A 20,040-nucleotide genomic window follows, 5' to 3' on the forward strand; every position below is an offset into this window, starting at 1 on the left:
AAATATAACACTGTATATAACCTTGATCTAGTATTTTTGTCATTTATTAGCAGAGTTGGAATGAGTCATTTTCATCAGAGTTGGAATAACTATTTATTAAATTTTACTCATGTGAAATTGTTTTTGTTAACTGGATTTACTTTTTTAATTATTATTTTTGTTGTTAACTTTTGCCAGCGTAAAGGGTCAATTCGTGCTTTCCTCTCACGTGCAATATTTTATTGAGGTTATGTAAAAACTGTTGAATATGAATTAAAAGGAACAATACACCTTATGATACAATAAAATGATAAAAAACAATGTTAAGATTTCGTAAACTAAAAAACAGTGCTTGAACCAAAAAACTAACAACAAAAGGAAATACTTTTGTTATGGATTTTCAAACATTTCTGTTAATCTTCCGACAGTAACTTCGTAAGAATCACGCTGACTACTTTTCTACTTTCAAATATTGTTGTTAAAAAATTCTTAATTTACTGGTTTTAGAGATATTGGTAATGAGATTTATCCGCGGACCTTTAAGCCCTGCTCTACCCTATATTAATATTAAAATGGTAATTATTATGTAAAATGATATATTCACAATGCATTATTTTTACATGATTATAATTTGTTGCTAAATTTATTATTAAAACAATTTAAGAAGGTTGTACTGAGGTAATTCTGAAATTAATTCATATGCTTATTTTAGTATGTATTTGCTTTTCATAAAAAAATAATGAAATAGCTAATCTAAAAGTTGTATATTTAGAAATGTATACTTAGATATTTAATATATTATAGTGGTAGGTATATAGGTTTTAGCATATTTTGTATTTTTATTCTTTAAATATAGTTTAATAAATTAAAAATTATAATATTTCCAGAGATTACAAAGAACATGGTGGTCCTGGAGGACGAAAAAGGGACGATGACATTCCTCTTAGACGTGATGACGTTACCGCTTCTTCTCCGAGCCTTTCTCTCAATTCGGCGTCGAACAAGTAAGTATATATTATTAATAATATAATAGTAAATAGCAATAATAATAATTATTATTATTATCATTATTATGATATTAATGATAATATTGTATGACATTTTTGTCTTTGTGTCTTGTTCATATCTAATGCAATATAATACTAGTATATGTAGAGGAGGTGGGTACGGTTGTTGCCGCTTGCTCTTTGAGCGATAATTTCGTCAATTATATCAGTTAGCTAGGAAAAAAGTAAATTAAGTGGTAATTAAACATTTGTCTACGCAATAGTTAAATACCTTTATATAGACCTTACATATATAGACTTACTTATATAGACTTAAATAGACCTTAAAAACGATTGGGTAGTCATATAATCAAATCTTACCATTGAATAGTGTCACAACCGTCCACACCCCCGAACTGTTGTGTGACATGCATAAAAATGGGTTAAACAAGTGGGGCGCATGGCATCGTGCCTTAAGGCAAATTGCTGGAACTTCCCTGGAATAATTTTGTCTAATATATAACAAAACTATAATATGAATATGAATAAAAATCCATTTGACCGTAATTAAACATTCAAGGAATGAAAATAATCAATAATTGTTTTTAATAATTTTAAATAGATTATTTATTACATACTGTAATTATAAGTGCTTTTTAAATTGGGCGACGAGCGTATTTTATGAAGATGTGAGAGAGTCCATTTTTTAAAATTTGATTATTTTGAAAATTTAGAAATTTTCTGATAACTTAGAAATTTTTGGAATTTAAAAAAACGCTTTTTCTAAATATTTTGAGAATTTGAAAATTTTTGAAAATATTCGATTTTTTCGAATATTTTCAAAATTGTCGAAAATATCTAATTCGAAATTTTCGAGATATTCTTAAATTTTTGTAAGAAATCATTTTTTTTAATTTTTCAAAATTTAGTTTTTTTGGAAATGATGAGAAATTTCGAAAATTTGATTTTTAAAACTTTGAATTTTTTTAAAAATTTTGATTTTATTTTAAAAAATTTCAAATTTATTAAATTTTCTGTAAATTCTTTTTTTGTACACCGTCCACTCAAGCAAAATTTTTTGAATTAATCTAATCGGATGATCCGTTCTCTCAAAAACTGCATAGCCGTTTTTACACCCTTTGCGCTCCAAACCTCAGAAACGGCAAAATTGCTTTTTCAAAAAACGCCTCGCGATCGAGTACGAACCGAATGATTTTTCAATTTTATAAATCGGTTATTCCATACTGTCAAAAATGTCGAGGACATTTGTTTGAACCATATAAATAAACTTCAAGACTAAAAATCTTGGTACGGAACTCAAAAAAAAATTACACAAGATGTGTACACAATATTGAAATCTCTGTAAAATATTTGATAATTTTATGTACATATGTCCAATTAACATTTTTGACCGCCCAAATGACACTTTTTTAACTTTTTTTTGTTGAGAGACCATAAACGCTAGATCCGCGTTCTGTTAAAAACTGAGTTACCGTTTTGGCACTTTTTGCCCCGTATCTTTGGAACGGCTAGGCATGTCTTCTCCCCAGCACGTCTCTTTATCAATACGAATCGAATGTTTTTTGAATTATTCAAATCGGTTGATCGGTGTTCCCGAAATCGTTGACGAAAATTTGTGTCCGCACACAAACTTTCTCCCTTTACTTTTAAATATTGTTAAAAAATTATTTACTTTACTTGTTTTTGAGGTATGCGGTGGTGTGAAATGCCCCCTTTTATCCTATTATAAACAGCGTGAGAAAAGTAGTTTTTATTTTAGTGCTAGTTTACATTATTTACTTATATATGAAATTTAAATCTAAATATATTTTATAATAGATGCTTCCATTAAGATCAAATTTTATACTTGTATATATGATACAATCATACTCCATATTACATACAATCACTTTCTATTTTGAAGTAGATGTTTATTTTAATTCACTTAAAATAATAGTTTTGTTGATTTGAGAACGCACCTAGCATTTTGTTGATAGTATCTTCATATGTAGGTTACAGATTCTTTTTCATCTTTTCTATACTGAAAATGTTTTTTTCATAAACCAGAATTTCTTTCTCATTTTCTTATTTTTCATTTTTTTTCGCTTTTGAAATGCAGAGTGATTATAAATCAGCTAATTTGCTTTGAATGGTTTTCTCTCATAAAAATTCTTCCGTAGTGCTGACGAAATAGTGCTGTATCATTTTGTTCATAGTACAAGTATGTTATTTTCACAAGTATGTTTTTGTCATAAAATATTTATTGAATAATGAAACACATGTTACCAGAAAAAGCCATTTTGATATTCATTTTAAATTTCTAGGCTCTATTTTATTGAAACATATGTATTTGAATCTTTACCATAACACATTTTAAACCAATTTTATTTATCATTTATTTCTAGTACTGATAGAATATTTTTATATTGATAGTGTTAAAAAATTATGTTAGTAATGGATTTTGTTAGTTGTCCCCAATATTGTCTATTATTTTACGTTATTTTATGAGATTTTTAATTTGAGGTTTCTTGTGAATTATGTTCTGTTTTTCAATGTTTATAAGATAAAATGCTGTTCGTATCTATATCTTTCGGACGATCTCTATATGCAGAAAGATATGTAATTCAAATTCTTCGAAATATGACTGAATGCCTAAGTGCCAGTTACTCTGCATTTAATAATAAGTTATACTCCTGGTCTGACTCATACTGTTAGCGATGACTTTGTAAAATAATTGTTTGGCAGGCCGTTAATAATATACATGTTTTGACTTATGATGTGACTATTTGTGGTTATTGTAGTTTAAAAATATCTATTTTTATATTCATTAACTTCTCTTAGTATTCTTGTAAAAATATCAAAAACATTTTTCGTTAAATTATGAAAGTCTTCGTATGCATGTGTTAATATGTTTGAATGAATATATTTATATATTATCATTTGTTACCATATCCAAAAATTGCCTAAAACATTGTGAAGGTTTGAAATCAGCTCGATTTGTATTATACAGAGCCTATTAGTTTTTAAAACAGGCAGTCTCGGTAGTTCGGAATACACAGAGGATCAACTGCTAAATTTTAAAATCACAATTGAGCATTTTGTATAAGAATTTTAGTATTAAGCATAACATTATTCTCTGAACTATTCTTTGAATTTACTAAACGCACCAATATATATGGATTTTTTTTAATCTAAACAAATGAAATCAATTTCACTACTTAATTGACTTCCCGTAGGGCAAGTTATAGTAATCGCAAAAAAATCGAAAATGAAAATTTTTATATATCTTTACATTTTAAAGGTTTCTGAACATTTTGGCATACCTTAGAAAAATGGATGTATGTGTGTGTATGTGTTGCGTGTTAGAAGGATGATGATCCTGAGCAAGATATTCGTTGAACGATTTCAACAGATCGAGCAGGAAAGATCCAATGAGAGTGATGCACAATCCAAGGTAAATATACATTTTTTTGATTTCATTAACATGTTTGTACAAATTTGGTTTCAAAGAAATCTTATTTTATCAGGCTATAGCTGAGATTTGCAAAGTATTTGACCAGTCTTTAGCACTTCAATCTTACTCACCATTTTTGCGTTTGCTTGGCGAATCAACAATGGAACGCTGTCTTTCAAATCATCTACTGATAAGAAAGCTTTGCCAACAAGAATACGAGGATACTAAATCTTCTCTTGGAGATTATCGTTGGAACACAGAGCAAACAGATGCTCCAACACTAAAAATTAATATACCCCAAAGGCAAGAAATGCGTTGGAGCGGCAGCTCGGCTGATGCTAGCGGGGGTAAGATAATAATAATGTTATATAATACTTGTTTCAAACTACATACTTACTACGAAAAGGTAATTGAAGATACAAGTTTCACTTGTATATTGTAATCGAATACATAATTACATGCAAATATGATTTTTAATCAAAAAATCCGATTTGCTAATTTTATGTTTTCGTTTCAAGCCATTCTGAATGAAATGAGACCAAATTTTTGTAAAAGTATGTGTGTGTGTATATGAACAGATTTGTTGCCGTAAATCGATGTTTTCTCAAAAACGGCTGGACCGATTTCAAAAATTTAAATACTTTCCATGTATCGCGATGAGGACTAGCCTTTATCAATTTTGCGCGATAATCAGCTAAGCCGTTTCTTTGTAAACATTTTGTGGACGAAATGTTTAACACTTTTTTCCAAAAGACAGAGAAACAGCTTGGCAGATCGTCGCACAAAATTGACAAACGATAGTCCTCATCGAGATACATCAAATGGCTTTTAAATTTCTAAAATTGGTTCAGGCGTTTTTGAGAAAACGTCGATTAAAGGTCTAAATTAAGTAAACTAAGTAATTTTGACAAATGCCAACAAAACGAAACCAATTTTTGCAAACTTTGACGAATTTTTAAAGTTAAACGAGTTGTCGTAAGGCTGTAATATTTTAGTATGATCTAGAAGACTATGGTCTATTGTCAAAAAAAAAAATAAAAATCGTGGAAAAAAATTTTTTTAACACTTTATTACAAGAAAACGGCCCGGCCGATCTCTACCAAAAACTGTTAAGCACCATTCCCAACCAATATCTTTCGAACGGTTTTTGAATTTTCAAAATCGATTCAGAATTGCGTGCTAAAACGTGGACGAAAAATTTTTTACTTTTCTGCGATGCACAAAGAAACGGCTCGGCCGATCGTAGCGCAAAACTGACAAACGATAGTACTCATCGAGATACATCGAATGGCATTTAAAATTTTGAAATCGGTCCAGCCGTTTTTCGAGAAAACGTCAATTTACGGCAAAAAATCTGTTTACATACACACACACACATGCTTTTTTCCAAATTTGGTCTCATTCGATTCAGAATGGCTTGAAACGTCGAGAAAACATAAAATTAGCGAATCGGATTTTTCGATGAAAACATAAACTTCTTCTTCAGGAAGTTAATAAACAGTTGGAATTTTTACGTGAATAGCTAAATTTCAATTCTTATCGATTAAGTCGATTATCTACAATAATTTACAGTAGTGATGTGCCGACTCGAAAAATTCCCGATTCGAATGATTCGAATCAGAAAAAAACCTGATTCGAATCATGATTCGAATCAACTCGAATCAAGTATATATATGGACAAAAAAAATCATGGATGTACTAATTTAGTAAAAGTGATATTTATAAAAGTTTAACAATATTTTGTAATAATAAATTACATCAAAAAGTATATTTGAAAATTATAAAAAGGATATAATTTTGAAGACGGCTGAAACATATCTTCAAATTAATTTACCATAATAGATTACCAAACAATTGTGCATCACTAAAGTATATAAAATAATATTTGGAATCATGGGTCGATTGTTTATTTTACTATGTAATCAGTAAAGGATCGCATCTAAACTGAGAGCTGAAAGTTAATTTAATTAATGTGAATTTGCCATTACTTACATAATTAGAAGTTAACATATTATTTACTGACTTTCTGGTGTTTAGTAATTGTTTCAAAAGAGAATTATATTGAAAGATTCCCGAAACTCGTTTCATAATTTCGAGTGGTTTATTCTGATAACATTTAAGATCTAAAACACTTAATTATTATCAAAATTGGGTATTGATATTTCACGAACAAAATCGCTCTCAGCTCTCCGTAAAATAAATAAACACGCAAGAACGACGACGCATTGTATCGCCCATACAAATAATATAACTCATATCGCTCGAACGGCTTGAAGTCGGGATGATTCGAATCAGAATTCGGAATAACTCATAACGCCGCTTGATTCGGTTTGGCTCATGAAGTTGGAACAACTCATAACGCCGCTTGATTCGGTTTGAGTCATGAAGTCGGAATAACTCATATCGCCGCTTGATTCGGTTTGAGCCGTATGAAGTCGAATGATATAGTTAGTCGATGAATGCGGTTAAAGTCATATAAAGTCTGATACATTTAAGCATAGCTGGGCATTAACTCGTTAATCCGTTAATCGTTAATTAACGAAGTTAACATTTTGATTAACGGATTAACTTTTAAGTTAACTTTTAAAAATGTTAACGGACACGTTAACTTCCGTTAAAATGCGAGAAGTCCGTTAATCGTTAATCCAATGCCTACTATTTACCGCACGGCACAGCTTTAGCCAATGCCTTATTAAACGGCATAGAGAAAAGATTTGGACTTTCTCCTGAATGATGAACAGTGCCAACTTGCCGCGGCATTTCACCCAAAGTTTCGGTTAATGTGGCTGGAAACGTATGACAGCAGTAGAGAGGATGCAGTAAGAAAATGCACAGAAAAAAAGGTAGAAGATGCCTTATGGCAAGAAGTAGCGAAAAATTCGAAGGACAGAGATAGTTTAAGTGGCGGAGGGAGCAATGCGAGTAACAACGATGATGACGAGAAGGAAGACTTTTTCAATTCTGTCACTCAGTCTATAGAAAAACCAAAGAGCTACGAACTCTTTAAAGAACTAGCTGTAAGTGGAATTCTGTCTTAAGGCAATTAAGGCGTTGTGCCTTAAGGCAAATTGCTGGTACTTTCCGTACCTAAAATTATTATTTTTTTAAAAACGATTAACATTTTTGAAAAAAATTTACTTCGAAAAATAAGATTTTTGAGAAACTATAAATTGGATAAAAAATTACTTTTTTTAAAAAAAAAAATGTTTTCTTTATTTTGACATATTTTGGAAGATCTGAACTTTTTTTCAAAGCAATTTTACTACTTTAGGACTGCATAGAGACAAAATATGAAGCGCGTAAGCGCCGCGTCGCTGTCTAAAGGATAAACATTGGTACGGAACCCATAGGAATGTAAATAAAATTTATACTTATTGTTAAAATCTCTATAAAATATCTGATAATTTGATGTGCATATGTCTAATGATCATTTTGACCGCCAAATGGCATTTTTTTTTTACTTTTTTTCTCCATATCTCCGAAACCGCTAGACCTACCTTCATGAAAATTTTATCGATTCCTCATCTTGTCAATACAAGTGAAATGTTTTTTGAATTATTCAAATCGGACGCTCCGTTCTCTTAAAAACTGAGTTACCGTTTTTGGCTCAATTTTGCCCCATATCTTCGGAACGGCTAGACCTGCATTTGCCAAAAACTAATCAGCACGTCTTCTTATCAATACGAATCGAATGTTTTTTGAATTATTCAAATCGGTTGATCCGTGTTCCCGAAATCGTCGACGAAAATTTGTATCCGAATACACATACATACACACACACACACACATACATCCATTTTTTCTAAGGTATGCCAAAATATTCAGAAACCTTTGAAACGTCGAGAAATGCAAAAATTTTTATTTTCGATTTTTTTGCGATTACTATAACTTGCCCTACGGGAAGTTAAAAAAAACTCTTTCCCTTTATTTAGAAAAAAATTCTTGTAAAAACAATATGCAATCATAAAAACGGAAAGTTGACCAATAGCGTTATCACGGTATGTGATAATTGTGCCATTTTCCTTGTACACACGGAATGTGTATAAAACATTTTCCTTGTACACACGGAAGTGTATAAAACACCGGCACTTTTTGTCCCGTATCTTCGGAACGGCTAGACCTGCCTTCGCCAAAAACTAATCAGCACGTCTCCTTATCAATACAAATCAAATGTTTTTTGAGTTATTCAAATCGGTTGATCCGTGTTCCCGAAATCGTCGACGAAAATTGTATCCGCACATACATACACACACGTACATACATACATACATACCAACACACACACACACACACACATACATCCATTTTTTCTAAGGTATGCCAAAATTCTCTGTTCAGGAACCTTTGAAACGTAAAGATATATAAAAATTTTCATTTTCGATTTTTTTGCGATTACTATAACTTGCCCTACGGGAAGTTAATAAGTTTTTTAAGTTCACTAACGCAACGATATAAAAATGTAATTTTACACATATTAACGGATTAACGATTAACGTTAACTTGCGTTAATTCTTCCGAAATGTAACGCTTTAACGTTTAACGAAGTTAACTTTTTTTGTAGCGGATTAACGATTAACGAAGTTAACTATTTGATTAACGGTGCCCAGCTATGCATTTAAGCATATTAAAGTCGGGTGGCTCGCATGATTTAATTCATTATTTATTTTTTATTATTATGATATTTATTTTTTATATTATTATAATATTGAATTAAATTAAAACATTTTTTTTATATTTATATTTATGAAAAATTTGTGTTAATACATATTTTATCACAGTAAATATTTCGCGGCTTGATACGAGTTGATTCGAATCAAGTAAAATCTGATTCGAATCAAGTCGTTAAAGGCATGATTCGAATGATTCGAATCACTTGATTCGACTTGGCACATCACTAATTTACAGTATCTGTACAACTTTCCTTAAGACAAAATGCCACTTACAAATGGTTAATGATAAGAAATAGCGTATTTTAGCTAGGAATTTACAAAAAATTATTAATGGCAATACAAAGAGCATTACTTATTTTATATAAATAACATAACTCTGCATGATTTTCGAATATCAATAAAGTTAAAATATATTAATCTCAGCAAATTTATATAAATGCTTAATTAATGTTAGATTATTGCAGTATATTTCCAAATTTTTTGTGAAATACTAAAGAACACATGTTAACTATGTTTAATTATATTTTACTAATGAATAGGGTCAGGCAGTTTTGGAAACAGCGTAGCTGTGATTGGCAATCGTATTGATGTAGACCTAAATTCAACAAGTGAAATTACGGCTAGTGGAGATGCATCTTTTTGCAGCAATGACGCTATTAGTGGTCCTGCGCCAAATTGTGCTTCAACAAATTTATCTCGAAATCTTACAGCAAGCAGTGTTACATCCAGGCATTTGAAGGGCAACTGGCTGGCATACTGGGAGCATGAAATTGGACGACCAGATAAAGATTCTAGGTGAGGCAACTCTTCAGAAACTCATATTTTTGTTTAAATGCAATAATCTTGACCAATGATTTTTCTTTTACAGTTTCAACATCAAACAAATAAAATTACAAACATTCTGCGGTCATACAAATGCTGTTAAATCTCTGGTAGTTTTGGACAATGAAAACAGTTTTGCTTCTGCGTCAAAAGATAAAACTGTGCGTCTATGGTCCTTAAGGAGCGAGGTGGGTTATAATTAGAATCAGCTGACGATGCATGGTGGCCATGCATAAATCCATCATGATGTATCTATATCTTTTGATTTTGATAAGGTTAAGTAAAATGTGTTTGCGGCCTAGAAGAGTTTTCGATAAAGCCAATTTGGTTTGGTTTTTAAGATAAAAAGTCATTACAAATTATATTGAAAATATTTTCATTACTGTTGGACGTTGCAAAAAGATATTCAACAGAGATGAAAAAAGCGTTGCAGAAATCCATTGCATAGGTTATTTAAAGAGAAAATGGTCAGAAAACCATGGAAATCATTAGATTTTAATTATCATGAAAAGAATTGCAGATTGGAGATTTTGTCGCTTTCTTTCTCCGTTTCTTGTAGTTTGACCTCCAATTTTGTTTTAAGATTAGTGTTTAGCAGATTAACAAATGCATAGGAAAACACATGCTGCACACCCAATTACTTAAGACAACTCTTTTGAAGTAAAACTTCTTTAGGCGCGACTAGGGTTAGGGTGTAAATCCGTACAAATGCAACGGAAGTGCGTTACGACCGAGTCGAGTGCCAACGATTCGTCATTCGCTCTCGATGAAATCATTTCGATACGGATGAATTGTGATTATGCGTCGCGCATGTGAAAAGAGATCTGTCGCTGTATGCGTACCGGCATCAACGTTGTATGCGTACTAATATCAACAAGAAAATCGGCATTTTAAAGTTACAACGTTGTACAAATCTAGACTTAATAAAAATGCCTGAATCAGAAGAATATTTTACCATATTCCTTGAAAATAATAAAACAAATTCAACATTTGTGCCGTGAACTAAGCGTTAGTTTATTGATTGGAAATTATTTCTATATTATTCGTAGTTTCTATAAATCTTTGAAGTTATTAAAATGGAGAATATTTTTAGGCAAGACAAATATTACAGCTGTTCAAAGAATGAGATTATATCGCCAGCGGAAAAGTAAAAAAAATACAAGCAGTCAATGAATGTATGTTAATTTTAATTACATGAAGTTCTTAAAACACAATTACATGATGAGTGAAGTTGCGAAAACAATATTTGTTTAGGCGTTGTTTAACATAATCCACTGTGTGAACGAATTTATTAATCAGCAATTACTTCATTTTTCTAAGTAAGGTTCATTTCTAAATGCAAATTACAATGACAAACCGATCATGTTATATTTGAAGTATGACTCTAATTACATTATTGTTTTTAAATATTATACATATTTTTAATGCTATTATAAATATATAATTTATAATTTATCATGTAATATTAATGAAACCATGGTTGTGAATGGTTGACACTAATAAATGTGCGCATTTACGAGTGTTACCATATTACTAATAATCATTATTCAAAATTGTTATATGATGTATTTATTTTTACTTAAATGCCATCTTGTACAGTAGCAAATAACTTTTACTTCAATCGCGTGTGAACTTTACGCGCATTTTTTTTTGTGAACCTGTATGTAATTATTATTGTGTGTAATTATTATTCTAATGCAAGTTTTATAGAATGTTTAAATATGGTTCAAATTATTAATCAGGGCGATGGTGGCGTTTCCAGTTCACCGCGATGGCTTTATTCTGCACATCGAAAACCATTGACATCTCTAGTATGGTCTGATTATTCTCGGGTCATGTGCTCATGCGACTCCGGCGGTGCTCTTCATATATGGGATCCCTATGTTGGCAAATCACTCACAATACTCAATGGAACGAATGTGAATGTACTCAAGTAAAAATTTTATTTATAGAATTATGGTTCAAGATAATAAACATACACTTAATGCATTTTTTTTTTATTTTGGTCAGAGCTTTACCGTCTTCAAGTAACTTGCTTTTAGCGGGTACAACCGAATCGACGGTGAAGATCGTTGATATCCGTGCTAAAGGCTTTGCCCAAGAATGGAAGGTAATTAATATTTCAATATTATCTTTCTTAAATATTATCATATTTATTATATTCTCAATAAATGGATATTTTTTGTGAGGGTACCTTGTTTTAGGATCGGTATTAATTGTGAGTAAATATTAATTGAATAGACTACAAGCAATGATATGCTCAGTGATAGGGTATGCAATACCGGTAGACCAGTATACCGCCCGATTTTTCGGCGGTATTTTTACCGGTATTTACCCCAAAAATACCGGTATTTTCGGTATTTTTCCATAAGCGCTATTTGATACATAATACACTAATGTTTAAATTTCTCGGAACAAATTTATCTTTAAATTCCATAATCGCATAAACAGTAATATCTTCAAGTGGTTCTATAGGATAAAATAAATGTCAAATATTATTTCAACTCGTCATTACTGAATAATTATTGCTTTACTAAGGGCTTCATATCGTGTTACAATAAATAGAATTGGACTGATAGATAATGATGTTTGTTTCATCTTACGTAAAAATTTAACGGGTTTTTAAGTGAAATTAGCGCAAAAATATTTTATATCATACAGATTACCCCTGCGTAATCTTTATTTTTTTCTAACTTTGTACATAATAATTATGATAAACACTAAATATTTTAGCATAGCATAACACTAAACATTTCGAAGTTAGAAAATACTATAGAACCAACACATTATAGTAACTTATTAAATTAAATAACAATACTCAACAATTATAGTAACTTATTATTTATCTCGACAAAGTATCCGATCTCAAATTTGTGTAGAAAATTATTTTTTTTAATATTTTGGAAATTATGCTAATTTAACACTTCGGATACAGACAATACAGTTTATTATAATAATGTAATATGATCTTTTATGATATTTTGGTATTTCTTACTCATAAGTTTGTTTGTGGTGAAAAGTTCTCAATATAGTCGAGAGTGATAATGAATGATTTAAATTGGATATAATTTTCTTAAATTATTATTTAAAAAAACTTATATAAAAAAATAAACAGTTGAGTATAGTTGTAGTTGTATAAGTAACTATAACTAGTATATACTAGTAACTTTCAATTTTGTTTGCGTTTGTTTAAGATAATAAAAATACTGGTAATTTACCGGTATTCCGGTTTTAAAATGAAAAATTACCGAAATACCGGTATTGAAATTTTTCATCGGTATTGCATATCCTACTCAGTGATAGTTGTTAGCAAAATATTATTAACATTTTTTATAATATGTTGTACAATTTTTACTATTCTATAATTCATAATCATTTTAAAATATTTTCTGCTTCTAAGGTAATCAATCGGTGTGTCCTAAACTATTAGAATCATTTTAATTTTTTAGACAGGTGTACAAGGATCTTGTCCTGTTAGAGCATTGGCGGTATCTTCTTGCTCGGGCAATAATTGGAGCCATGTAGTTGCAGGATTAGCTTCAGGCCACGTTTCCGTACTGGATCATCATGGTGCTCTGATATTACCACCTTGGCGCGCTCATGATGGAGAGATGCTGCAAGCAACAGAAATTTCTCGTGATGTGGTCGTCACTAGTGGATTAGATCATTCTGTAGTAGCATGGTCTGTTAGTGATGGTAGACCAACTAGATATCTGAGGTAAATAACATTTTTCTTCACAAACTATTAATAAAGATTTGCAGTCGTTTTTAGTTTTTGTATATGTAGAAGAATTATGTAGGTAATAATAAGCGAAATTTGTTACATATTTTATTATTATTATTTCTTACTAAAGTAAACATACAGTTAAAGTCAAAAAGAAATTGGTTGATCTGTAGCACTAAAATGTTTTGATAGTACGCTAGTTAAGGTGCGTCATCACCTAACGAACAAGTACGAACGAACACGACGAAGAAGAACGAACACGAACACGAACGAAGGCGAATCATTCCAAACGAACGTGAAGGTATTTTGCCCTAGAGATTTTATAAAATGGAAATTTAGTATGCCACAATATAGAAATCTCTCTATTATGCCAAAATTACGTCATTCGACCATTCCATATTATTCCAAATTAACAAACCCAGTAACCGCATTAATCACAATATAAAAAGTGAATATCAAATATAATAAAGTAAATATCACAACAAAAATGTTCGTTTACATTCGTTGTGGCGTCCACACTGCAAACGAGTACCAACATGAACGAACAATTTCGATGTTCCAACAAATTGCGGAGCATTGCTTGCTCGTATTCGTTCGTGCTCGTTCGTTAGGTGAGGATGCACCTTAATATATTTCAAAGACACTGGCAGATTTGAAATTACTTTTCAAACAATTATGTACGAGGTCTGTTCAAAAAGTACCCGGAATTTTCGTTTTTTCAAAAAAATATTTATTTATTCGTCTACATTAATGTGGTCCCCTTCAAAGTAGTCCCCCCCAGATATAATACACTTATGCCAGCGTTTTTTCCAATTTTCGAAGCACCCTTGATATTCACTTTTTGATATGTCCTTGAGCACTCTCAGCGATTTTCTTCAATTGAGGAAAACCGCCGTCCTTTCATGGGTCTCTTCAACTTTGGGAATAGGAAAAAGTCACACGGAGCCATATCTGGTGAATTTTTGCACTTTGCAACACTTTATTTCATTTTTTACGCAAAATTTAATACAAATTCTTTGACTTTTCAATTCTTCCATTGTAAAAATCGCCGAGCTCAGAAAAACACGTCGAACCTTAGCGACTACCACAGACAAAGTAAACAGTGAATATAGCTGAAAATTTCATCATACTTTAGGGGCATGTATACCAACACAATAAAAAAAAAATTTTGACAATCAGACACTCCAGACCCGCGAAATTTAATTATTAGTAATTCCGGGTACTTTTTGAACACACCTCGTATACCTCTTGACTATTTGAACTAAGGAGTGATATAGAATACCTATATATATTTAACGATAGGCGTCTTTAACTTCCCGAATGAGAGTGTGTGTATGTGTGTATGTGAACAGATTTTTTGCCGTAAATCGACGTTTTCTCAAAAACGGCTAGATCGATTTCAAAAATATAAAAACCACTCGATGTATCTCGATGAGGATTAGCGTTTATCAATTTTGCGCGATAATCAGCCAAGCCGTTTCTTTGTAAATAGCAGAAAAGTGAAAAAATTTTTGTCTACGTTTTAGCCCGCAATTCTGAATCGATATTGAAAATTTAAAAACCGATCGAAAGATATTAGTTGGGAATCGTGCTGATTAGTATTTGGTAAAGATCGGCCGATTCGTTTTCTTGTAATAAGTGTAAAAATTTTTTTCTGCGATTTTTATGATTTTTTTTTTTGGTGGTAGGTACCGCAGTCTTATAGATCATTTTAAAATATTACGGCTCTACGGCAAGTCGTTTAATTTTCAAAATTCGTCAAAGTTTGCAAAATTTAGTATCTTTTTTTGGCGTTTGTCAAAATTAGACCTTTATAGACGTTTGCTCAAAAACGCCTGAATCGATTTCAGAAATTTAAAAGCTATTTGATGCATGTCGATGACGGTTATTGTTTGTCAGTTTAGTGTGACGATCTGCCGAGCAGTTTCTTTTTTAAAGAAATTTAAGCTGATTTTTATGGAACTTATTTTGGCGATATATATCATAGTCTTATAGAACTTACTGAAATATTACGGCCTTACAACAAGTAGTTTAATTTTAAAAGTTCATCAAAGTTTGAGAAAATGAGTAGTTTTTTTGACGTTTGTTACAATTAAAATTAGACGATTTACTTGGTATATATTTTAATTAACTATAATACTTTCGTTTTACTACATTTTATTATTCTTTACCCCCTTTTTGTTTTTAGTTGTTTTTTTTATTATATTAGCTCTAGTAGATACGCCACTGGGGGTATCTACTAATTTGTAAATAACGAATTGTAAACAACTTGTCAGCATCCTCTGCTAAATGTAATTATACAGATGGCAGAATAAAATTAAAACTAGCTGTAAGTGGAATTCTGTCTTGAGGCAATTATGGCATTGTGCCTTAAGGCAAATTGCTGAAACTTCCCGTACCGTAACAAAATGTTCGTGGAATACTGAATGTTTTCAAATAGATTATTATAAATATTGTAACATTGTGTAATATTTATAAGAATTATATAAACTGAATTGCAGAGTTGAAATTATTTGTAAAGTATATTAGAACTATAGTCAGAATTAAAAATAAAATCTGAAATATTTTCGATATACAAAAGACTGAAAAAAAAAAAAAAATTGGAACAAAAATTTTTTTTCCAGAATCAATTATTTTGTTAAGACAAGCAGAAAGTTCTTTGAATCATTAAAATCGGACGCTTAGTTCTCTCCAAAATTGCCATTTTTTACATATTTTGCTCCGTATCTTCAAAATGGCTGGGCCTGCCTTTGCCAAAAACTAATAAACACTTCTCCCAATCATTACTAATTGAATGTATTTTAGATCATTCAAATCGGATACTCCGTTCTCCCAAAAATTCGATTTCTATTTTCTGCACTCTTTGCTCCGTACCTTCGAAACGGCTGGACCTGCCTTTGCCAAAAACTAATCAGCTCTTTTCCCTATCAATAGGAATCGAATGCTTTTTGAACCATTCCAATCGGTTGATCCGTACGCCCGAAAACGTGGGAGAAAATTTGTATCCATACATACATACACACACACACACACACACACACACACACACATCCATTTTTCCTGAGGTATGCCAAAACGTTCAGAAACCTTTAAAACGTCGAGAAATGTAAAAATTTTCAATTCCGATTTTCGGCCCATTACAATAACTTACCCTACGGGAAGTTAATTAAAATAAAATACTTGGCATGACGATAGAGTATTTGGTCCTAACGATCTTACTAAGCTATTAAAGTCCGACGGAAACTGGTTCAATTATAAAAATTATATTGATCTTTGAAAATTGGCTTTTAGATAATACTCCGAGTTAACGTGTTCGTTCGTTTTCAATTATGTGTAATAAATGCACTCGGAATAATTTTAATAACTCATAAATTAATTTATATTTTATTGATTAAGTCGATTATTTACACATATCGAGAAGTTCATGTAACTTGCCTCAAGGCAAAATACCAATACCAACTAGTTGTATTTTCTTTTTACAATATGTTTTCATTATATAATTTTCAGAGGCCACACAGAACCTGCTCATTTGCTTGCTCCGATTGGAATGAGCGGTCGCGTCGTTTCAGGAACAACTGCCAACCGCCTGGCAGTTCATTCTGCTTATTTGGCAGCATCAGACTCAGCCAACATTTCATCTGTTATGGCTTCTGATGAATTGTCAAATGTTGGCGGATGTGGCGATGCAAATTCGAGTGATGGGCAACCCATGGCAGTTCATCGTCTCAGATCGGAAGCATTTAAGGGCGCGCTAACCTCATTGGTAACATTACCTTTGAACAGATTGCTCTTGCTTGGAAGTGATAGCGGAAATATTACTCTCATATGCTAAGTACTGATTAGAATGGAGATTCACAGTTTTATGATTAGTATTTAAATGATATCAAAGATACATTCCAAATATAAGAACAAATAGAATTAGCTGTTCATCAATTTAAATGATTGCAATTATATACTCATTCTCGAATAAGTAATTGATTTTGTATTTTGAATGACATTTGATCAAAGTTCAAATTTTAGGCAAGTTCTAATTTTTATAGAAAAATCGGTCTGACAATGTGGAATCGGTGTGGAAGTATCTATACGATGATTAAAATCACATTCCAGGATATTTATAAACGTGACAATTGCAAATTTATTATTGAAAATAACCAAATATTAAGGTTTTTGCTTCTGTTAATTGCCTGTGAAGCAAAAATTTATGATTTTTAAGTGTTCTTTTAGGGCCGTATTTTGTACTCTTACAATAAATTTATTGTAAGAGTACAAAATAATTTTTTATGTAACAACATTTGTGCTGAAATGTGACAGGCCATAGAGCAGATGATTAAAGCGTGAACTTGAAAATCAAAACCACAACTAGTAATTTAACACTTTCAAATGCAAATTATGTATAAGAGAATAAATCTCGTTGAATATACATATATGGATGATTCCAAAATTTATTGTTTCTTTTTATTGATTATTGACATGTTACTTGATTTTGTTGAAAGGTTTGATTTTATACTCTACGAAACAGCTCTTGTATACTTTACATCCTCTAATTTTTCACTTTTCACTATGCCACAATTGCATGATATCATTTTTAATATTTTTCAATGTCAAATTTTTAAGTGGTTTTGTATGATACTGTGTTATTAAAGAATAAAAGTAGTCATGCATGGCATTGTGCCTTAAAGCAAATTGCTGGAACTTCTCGGAACATTCGAGTAATTAAACATTCGAGGTATAAAAATAAATAATAATCAACAAAAATTGATTAATGATTGACAACAATTGTTTTAAATGTTTTCAAATATATTATTATGAATACTGTAGCATTGCAGTATTTTGTGTACAAAATATAAGAGCTTTTAAATTAGACGAATACGTTATTATGTACGAGGATGCGCTGAAGAGTTTCCGACCTCAACACGAAAAAGGAGCCGCTCGTCAATAAAAGCTGGTGAATGAAAATGTATTTGTTACATCTTAAAGGGAAATTTACTCATGAGAAAGCCGGCCGCGCATTGGCTGCCGCGTTTGCTCACGTTAGGCCAAAGCCAGGTTCGAATAAACATTTTCAACGATATTTAGACTAATAGATCTGAGTTTTGGGGCCGATTAATTACTGTAGATGAATCTTGGATTCACCATTACACGCCTAAAACAAAACTACTGTCAAAACAGTGGACTTCATAGTGGAAAACAGCTGCAAAAAGAACATAAAAAGTTATTTCGGCTGGGAGTGTGATGTCTTTTGCATTTTGGGATAGTTATGGAATTATTTTAATCGATTATCTTCAAAAAGAATGAACCAATACGGAAGCCTACTACGCATCATTACTTGACGAACTAAAGGCATAAATTGCGGAAAATGACCACATTTGCAGTAATAGAAAATCCAGTTTCACCATGACAACGCGCCATTGTCTTTGCTGTTATTAAAATTCTCCAGTTACGACTGAAACTCCTTGACCATCCACTTTACTCATCAGATCTGACCTCAAGTTACTTCTTTTTATTTAATTCCTTTTCCTTTCCTTATCCAACGCACTTGTTCCATTTATGCACCCATAGTGATACTTTTATCAGGGCTCTGGTTTGTTAGGGTCAACCCAGAAGGCTTGATACGGGTAACAAATGGTGGAGACCAAACGGTATTGCGATGGGAAAAAATGGCGGCATAGTTAAAAAATTGCTGCCTACTTTCTGTGCGTATTCGTATTAAATATGAGTAATCTATACACAGTCAACCCTCGGTTAACGCGGCAAGTGCGTGTCGTGCAGTATGGAAACCGTGCTATAAAAAACTTGTATTTAACATACAATTTAGGCTAATTCGTAGTGTTATGGAAACTTATATAGTGCAGTATGGGAACCGCGCTATGAGAGACTCAGAGTTAGTACAAATGCTGTATGGAGTCCAAGGAATACAACTTGAAGTAGGACGAATGATATGTGTAACATAGACACCTTATTCAAAAATTGGCGCGACGCAATAGATAGCTCAAACGTGTTCTTAGACAGCTATTATATAATCAGGCATGTCTAAAAGATAAAAGTCGATAACAAAACTTACAATAATACCCTTTTGATATCAAGTTACTAGAATCACTCATAGGTTGCGCAAGGAACTTATGGGCTGTTCAACAAAAACCGTGTAATAGGAAGTCCGTGTAGTCGAAGGAATGTCGGATTTTTAGCTCCGCGTAGTATGGGAACTGTATATCCAGAGTGCCGTGTTAACAGAGGGTTAACTGTAGTTATAAATATAGGATGAATGGATTTTATTCTTAGTAAAAACAAGTTGTTTTTGGCTTTACCTCTAACCTGAGACCTAAGACCTTTATAAAAGAGATGGTTTGCGCATTTGCAGACACGATACATCGCCAATGCATACTGGGTGTGGTTTTTATAAATGAT

General features: G+C 31.6%; 1 protein-coding gene across 1 annotated transcript in view; it reads left to right on the plus strand.

Annotated features, from left to right (window-relative positions):
* LOC113383659 (WD repeat-containing protein 81-like) overlaps window positions 1–17,982 on the plus strand; it is a 38,162-nt gene extending 20,180 nt beyond the window's left edge. Inside the window, exons 17-25 of the mRNA XM_026621911.1 lie at window positions 869–983; window positions 4,335–4,419; window positions 4,493–4,766; window positions 9,629–9,884; window positions 9,958–10,099; window positions 11,654–11,844; window positions 11,922–12,021; window positions 13,361–13,629; window positions 17,143–17,982. Coding sequence (XP_026477696.1) covers window positions 869–983; window positions 4,335–4,419; window positions 4,493–4,766; window positions 9,629–9,884; window positions 9,958–10,099; window positions 11,654–11,844; window positions 11,922–12,021; window positions 13,361–13,629; window positions 17,143–17,467 — 1,757 coding nt within the window. The 3' untranslated portion in view covers window positions 17,468–17,982. The remainder of the gene's footprint in view (window positions 1–868; window positions 984–4,334; window positions 4,420–4,492; window positions 4,767–9,628; window positions 9,885–9,957; window positions 10,100–11,653; window positions 11,845–11,921; window positions 12,022–13,360; window positions 13,630–17,142) is intronic.
* Window positions 17,983–20,040: the final 2,058 nt, after the last annotated feature.

Source organism: Ctenocephalides felis, unplaced genomic scaffold (genome assembly GCF_003426905.1).
Source record: "Ctenocephalides felis isolate EL2017-DRISC unplaced genomic scaffold, ASM342690v1 CF-g0.4_SCAFFOLD_03570, whole genome shotgun sequence".
Lineage (NCBI taxonomy): Eukaryota > Metazoa > Arthropoda > Insecta > Siphonaptera > Pulicidae > Ctenocephalides > Ctenocephalides felis.